Here is a 6219-nt window from a genome sequence, read left to right as displayed (position 1 = left end):
ATGACACAGAGGGGGTGATGATGTCACTGCATGGGGCAGCCATAGCTGAGTTGTGCCATGGCACAGCAACAAGAGAAAGATGCCTCTCCTGGAAAGGGATTCTGGCCCACGTGTCGGAGTAGGACGCTGTCTCATCCCAGGGACCCTCTGATCAACAGGGTTGTGTTTGGAAGCACCCTGCGCCCATGGGTGAGATAAAGAGCCTGTTACAGGCTCCCCGACTGGGACAGAACCTCCTCTGGCACCATCCTTCACCCAGTGTGGGCTGAGAGAATGGAGGCTGCATTTAATTTCCCCTCTCCCCACCCTGAGTGCAGGGCACTTTATGAGGCAGCTGGAGGGGAGTGGGGAGGGGAGAACAATGGCATGTGAGGGGATACAGGGATGGGGTCTGTAGGAGTGGAGGGGAGAACAAAGGAACGGGGTAGCACCACAGGCTAATGTCAAGGGAGATTGGATCAGAGATAGGGGACATAGAGTTGAGCTGGGGGGATGGGGTGCGAGGGGACGGAAAGGACTGGGGAAACCATGGGGGTGGTGTTGGGTGGGGGATGAGAGTGTGGTAGAGGAATCGGGGCAGGGGAGAGTGTGAGGTGTCTGAGAGAGAAGAGAAGTTGCGAGGGGGATGGAAGGCAGACCTTTCAACAGAAATGGGACAGAGCTCCCCCTCCACCTGGAATGGGATCTGTCCACTGAGAGACAGGACCGCTCCTCCTCCCCGTGGTTACAAGATCCCTTCCACCCTTGCATACACCCCCACACCCCCCCAACCGGGATAGGATTCTTTCTCCCAGTGGACCTGGATCAAGGTGCTAGAAAGTGTTTCTGCTGCGGTGGACCCAGCAGAGTTGAGCGAAGAAGCATGGGTCTACCTCCGCCCCACCTGCTCCCTCATGCGATGAGGTCTCGCTTGCATCATGGAAGATCACGGTGTTGCTGAGCTTCTGGGAATGTGGAGGGCTTCTGCTAAACCCGTGGTAGGGTTCAGAGTGGTTCATCTCCCCGGGACGTGCTGAAGGTCAAGGATGACCCGATCCTCCCATGGAGGGAGGGTCGTAGACAAAGTGAACGGCTGCGGAACTGGCCTCAGTCTGAGGAGAGTGATCAAAGAGGGACCTGGGGTGGCAATATTTCTACTGAGAGGCTGGAACAAACCACCAGAGGATCAATTCTGACATTTAGGTGACCCTTGGAAGGGAGTTAGAGGGAGGGGTAGAGACTAACTTGGACAGCAAGGCTGGGTTGGGATAAATGACCTGTTGTGTACCCTCTGGGTGTGTAAATGCTGCTGCTTCTGCCCCAGAGGACATGGCAATAAGGTCACAACAGAGATGGCCACTCTGTGTCATGGACCCAACGTCCCCAAGGTGGTTTCCTGCACAGATGATAAAATCATCGACAATGGATCTTTCGGTGTGGTGTACCAGGCAAGGCTGGTGGACTCCGGAGAGCTGATTGCCATCAAGAAGATCTTGCAGGACAAGAGATTCAAGGTGAGGGGGAGGAGCAGTTGTGTGGAAATGGAAAACCCTGATATTTAACTTTAGGGCCTACAGCACGTTCACAGGCCCTTGCGACACATGAGCCCGTTTCACACAATTACACCCAATTGACAAACACCCCAAACACATTTTTGAAGGGTGGGTGGAAAGAGGAGCATCTGACAGAGACCAAAGCAGCCATGGGGTTTGGAAACAGAGAAAGTCACACAAACCCACAACAGCAGCCCTCCTCCCCACACACAACCCCCCACCCCACACACACACACACACACACACACACACACACACACACACACACACACACCTGGCAAATATCAAAGATTTTCTGCAAATTCATTGTTTAGTAGAAGCTGGGAAAACAATCATAAAAACGGAAGTGATACTTCATTGAACCCCCTGACGAGTCCCCGCTCCAGCAACACAAAAAGTCCCCCCCACCGACTCTCGACGAGTCCCCCATTTCGGCCTCCCTTGGAGTTCACCACCTCTGACCTCTTGACGAATCTCCTCCCCGCCTCCCCCCTCAACTTGGACAAGTCGCCCCTCAGGGCTCCGAACCATCGCCCAGCCTTGCTGATGTTCCTCTCTCGCCATAGAACCGCAAACTGCAGATCGTGCGAAAGTTGGATCACACCGTCATCGTCCCTCTTCTCAACTTCTACTCCTCTGTAGTCAAGGTAAGATCCACCTGCACCCACCCCACCCATACTCTGATGCATATCATTTGCTGCTACCTTCCCCATTCCTTCAATTGATCTGTCTCGCTGCAGCCTCTCTGTTGCCTCCATCCTGCCCCTCTGACCAGTGCCGACCCCTTGACACTGGCTGCCCTGCTCCTCACCCATTAACTCATGACCTCTTGCCATTTCAACTCCAGACAGCAGCAGCCAAGACCACAAGAAAAGGTCGCCAAATTCGGCCACTCAGCCCCTCCAGTCTGTTTCCCCAATTCATTTCACGAATGTATTTTCCCCCATAACTCACTTCCCCAGAACCTTTTGGTGCCCTTCCAAATCAACGCCTGCTCTGAATCGTCCCAACAACTCAGCCTCCACATGTTCGACCCCAGACAACACCCGGCTGCAAACATTTCTCATCTCGAAACGTCAATGGTTTTTCTCTCCCGGTGAATCTTTGCCTCACGAGGGAGGGCGGTCAGAGCTGCACATTTTGTGCAGTCTCACCAGAAGCCGAATGATGGGGCAGCGGACGGGTCCACTACGGCCTGTTGACGCTCTGCTCGCTGAGCCCTTGGATTCATGCCATGTTGTGATCAGCAGTGGGGGCAACAGGCCTACAGAGATCAGGAGGGGCTGGCACTCCAGTTGGGAGAGGCACTGGGTGTTGGAGGGTAAATCCAGCTGACATGTTTGTATTGTGTCCAAGAGAAAGAGGAGGTTTATTTGAATCTGGGTCTGGTCTATGTTCCCAAGACGGTTCACTGCATGGCCCAGCACTTCAACAAGGCCAAGCAGCCCATTCCCATGATCTACATCAAGGTGGTTGTGGGTCTGGGTGGTCAAGTTGTCCACTGGGGCAAGCTTGGATGGTGGGGTTGGAGGATATGAAGGAGTTTACTGGCTGAGTCTCGCTGGGGACTGGATATCGATGAAGGGTGCATGAGGGTCTCAATGGGTATTGGTGAGGAGAGAAAGGGTAGTGAGGGGAGAGGGGCGGAGAGGATGATGAGGATGAATGTTGATTGGCAGGGAGGGGCCCTTCACCCACCTCCCCTTACCCTCAGGATATAGACCCGGCCAGTGTGGAGGCAGAGCTGGTCATGTTATATCGTTGTGTTGCCAGATGTTCATGTACCAGCTGTAGCAGAGCATGGCCTACTTCCATCCTCAGGGGGTTTTCCATTGAGACATCAAGCCCCAGAAGATGCTGGTAGATCCCGAGATGGCCTTCTTATTGCTCCTTTATTTCGGCAGGTAGATCCACCCATGTCTGTCCGTTCACCACCTCAACGGGGTGCTGATCCCTCTCCCCAACACGGCCTTGTCCCCTCCCCATCAGCTCTCACCCCTCCCCCACCAGCTCTCTCCCCTCCTCCCTCTCCCAACTTGCCCCTTCCACAGCTTAATAACTTATTCTAAATAAGATTGTGGGGGGCTTAGATGGAATGAACAGCCAGAAACCTTTCCTAAAGTGTCAGGTGCAAATCTCAGAGAGCATCCGCTTCAGGTGAGGGGAGATTTTTTTTATGCAGAGAGTTGTGAGAGCTTTGAATGCGTCACTGGAGAAAGTGGTAGCGGTTGGTAGAATAGGTACATATTAAAGTCTCTGAGACGAGCATGTGGATGTAAGGGAACAGAATTTTTACATGATAGAGGAATTTGGGGATATGGCGAGAAGGCAGGGTAGGTCGAGTTTGGTCATAAATTAGATCAGCCATGATCATATTGAATGGCGGAGCAGGCTCGATAGGCCATTTTTGTCCTACTCCTGTTCCCACTTACTATGTTCCTATGGGTGTGGTACAGGTAAAGGTTGTGGAGAACATTTACAAAGGTCAGTACAGCCTTTATGGGCCAAAGGGCCTGTACTGGGCAGCAATGCTTGATGTTCTAATGGATGCGGAAGCTCTGGGAAGGGGTAAGGGAGGGACTGGCCAGGAAGTCTGCAGATGCTGGGGCCGAGGGCAATGCCCAAACATGCAGGGGAAACTCATGGATAGTTTTGTGAGGAGCAGGTCCTGCTTCACGAGTCAAATTGAGTTTTTCGAGGAGGTGTCAACGGAAATAGATGAAGGTCAAAGTCTGTATGTGCTGCACGAGGATTTTAGTAAGGTGCTTGACAAGGTCCCCACGGAGGCCTCATTCAGAATGTCTGGAGGCATGGGATCCATGGACCCTTGGCTGTGTGGATTCAGAAATGGCTTGTCTACAGAAAACAGAGGGTAGTAGTAGATGGAACAATGACTAGTGGCGCTCCAAAGGGATCTGCTCTGGGACCCCTGCTCTTTGTGATTTTTATGAATGATGATGGGAGTGGAAGGGTGGGTACGTCAGGGGATGACACAGAGGTAGAGATGTTATAGACAGTGTAGAAGGTTGTCATAGGTCATCCAGTTTGCAGAGAAGTGACAGATGGAGTTCAATCCTGTAAATCAGATGTTCTTAAATAAGCAACTGGTCCAGGTTTATTTCCAGAGTCATTTTCAAGGGCACGAATAACAGTTATTCCAAAGAAGGTTGGAGACCCATTAAAAGTAGCTTCATATAGACCAATATCTTCATTGAATGCGGATTACAAGAATGTGTGGGCAGAGCACTTGGTTAATGGCAGGATTATGAACAGTGTGCAGGACAGAGAAATATTTAGATCCTGCTCCATATATCACTCAAGGTTGCTGTGCAAATTGAGAGGGAGTTTAAGATGGTGTATTGTGTGCTGGCCTTCAGGAGTCAGGGGATTGAGTTCAAAAACCAAGAGGTATCGTTGCAGATGTATAAAATTCTCGTCAGACCACACTTGGAATATTGTGTGCATTCCTGGGGCGAGACTACCAGAGGACGTCTAAATAAGGTGAGCTGAGGGAAATTTAGGCAAGACGTGAGGGGTACATTTTATTCACACAGAATGTAGTGGGTGGCTGGAATGCATTGTCGGGGTAGTAGCGGAGGATGGTCCAAAAAAGGCATGAAAAGGATTTTAATATGGACAGGAATTCAAGAAAAATGGAGAGTACTGGTGTGAGGGAGGGGAGGGTAACATTGTTGTGGGGTAGGTTCAGATGGATCAGCTGAATGGTCTTGACTGATCCATCCATGATTGTCTAACATCTTGCTGCCATATCGTGGAGAACCAGGGTGTTGCCTGATGGACACACGTTGCTCTGAGCTCTGCAGAGAGAGATCGTGGTTTTCGCCAAAACAGACTTCCTCAGGTAAAGCAGAGGAAGGGGAAAGGCTCCAGTGTTCAGGGGTAGGGGGGATGATGGTGGAAGAGTTGGGACCCTCCAAAGTCATTGTGATCAGGCCTCAGCGACAGTATCTCTATCACTCGTATTTCTCTTCCCAGGAGAAGGAGCGATCTCAGAGATAAGACACGAGTCCAGAGAACCTCGCATCCCTGCTGAACAGAGGACGGACAACATCATGATGGCCTGAACCCCTCCCCGTCGAATCCCTCTGGCCCTGCCAACCCCATTCCCTGCCTCTTCCATGTCCCTTCACCCACTTCCCCTCTTCTCCTCTACCCCTCCTCCATCCCAACCCCCTCCTGCTCACCTTCCCCTTCTCCTGCCCTCACACCTATGCCCTAACCCCAGCCCTCCACTCTTCACCTCCCCCTTCCCCTCCGCCCTTCCCTTCCCCTTTCCCCCTCCCCTTCCCCTCCCCCATCCCCTCCCCTAACCCTCCCCCTTCCCCTCCCTTTCTCCTCCTCCCCTTCCCCTCCCCCTTCCCTTTCCCCTTCCTACCCCTAACCTAGGGGAAGGAGGGGGAGGGGAAGGGGGTAGGAGAAAGGGGGTAGTGGAAGGGGGTAAGGGTAGGGGTTGTGGTAAGGGGTAGGGTAGGGGGTAGTGGTAGGGGGTGCGGGGATGGGGAAGGGGTAGGAGGTAGGGTTAGGGGAAGTGGGTAGGTTGTTAGGGATAGGGTAGGGATAGTGGTAGGGGGTGCAGGTATGGGGAAGGGGTAGGAGGTAGGGTTAGGGGAAGGGGGTAGGTTGTAAGGGATAGGGTAGGGGGTAGTTGTAGGGGGTGTGGGTATGG

General features: G+C 52.6%; 1 protein-coding gene across 1 annotated transcript; it reads left to right on the top strand.

Annotated features, from left to right (window-relative positions):
- Positions 1–1120: 1120 nt before the first annotated feature.
- Positions 1121–6010, top strand: LOC138745303 (glycogen synthase kinase-3 beta-like). Its single transcript, XM_069902322.1, has 3 exons — positions 1121–1493; positions 2099–2179; positions 5529–6010. The coding sequence occupies exons 1-3, from the start codon at positions 1332–1334 to the stop codon at positions 5550–5552; spliced, it is 267 nt and encodes an 88-aa protein (XP_069758423.1). The 5' UTR covers positions 1121–1331; the 3' UTR covers positions 5553–6010.
- The last annotated feature ends 209 nt before the right edge of the window (positions 6011–6219 follow it).

The sequence above is a fragment of the Narcine bancroftii genome, chromosome 11, assembly GCF_036971445.1.
Source record: "Narcine bancroftii isolate sNarBan1 chromosome 11, sNarBan1.hap1, whole genome shotgun sequence".
In the NCBI taxonomy this organism is placed as follows: Eukaryota; Metazoa; Chordata; class Chondrichthyes; order Torpediniformes; family Narcinidae; genus Narcine; species Narcine bancroftii.
The sequence above is the reverse complement of the archived record's forward strand: the minus strand, read 5'-3'. Positions and strand labels throughout refer to the sequence as shown.

Coding starts and splice junctions, on each gene's coding strand:
- LOC138745303 (XM_069902322.1), top strand. CDS start 1,332: ATGGCCACTCTGTGTCATGGACCCAACGTCCCCAAGGTGGTTTCCTGC. Junction 1,494..2,098: donor TGCAGGACAAGAGATTCAAG/GTGAGGGGGAGG, acceptor CTCTCGCCATAG/AACCGCAAACTGCAGATCGT. Junction 2,180..5,528: donor TCTACTCCTCTGTAGTCAAG/GTAAGATCCACC, acceptor TTCTCTTCCCAG/GAGAAGGAGCGATCTCAGAG.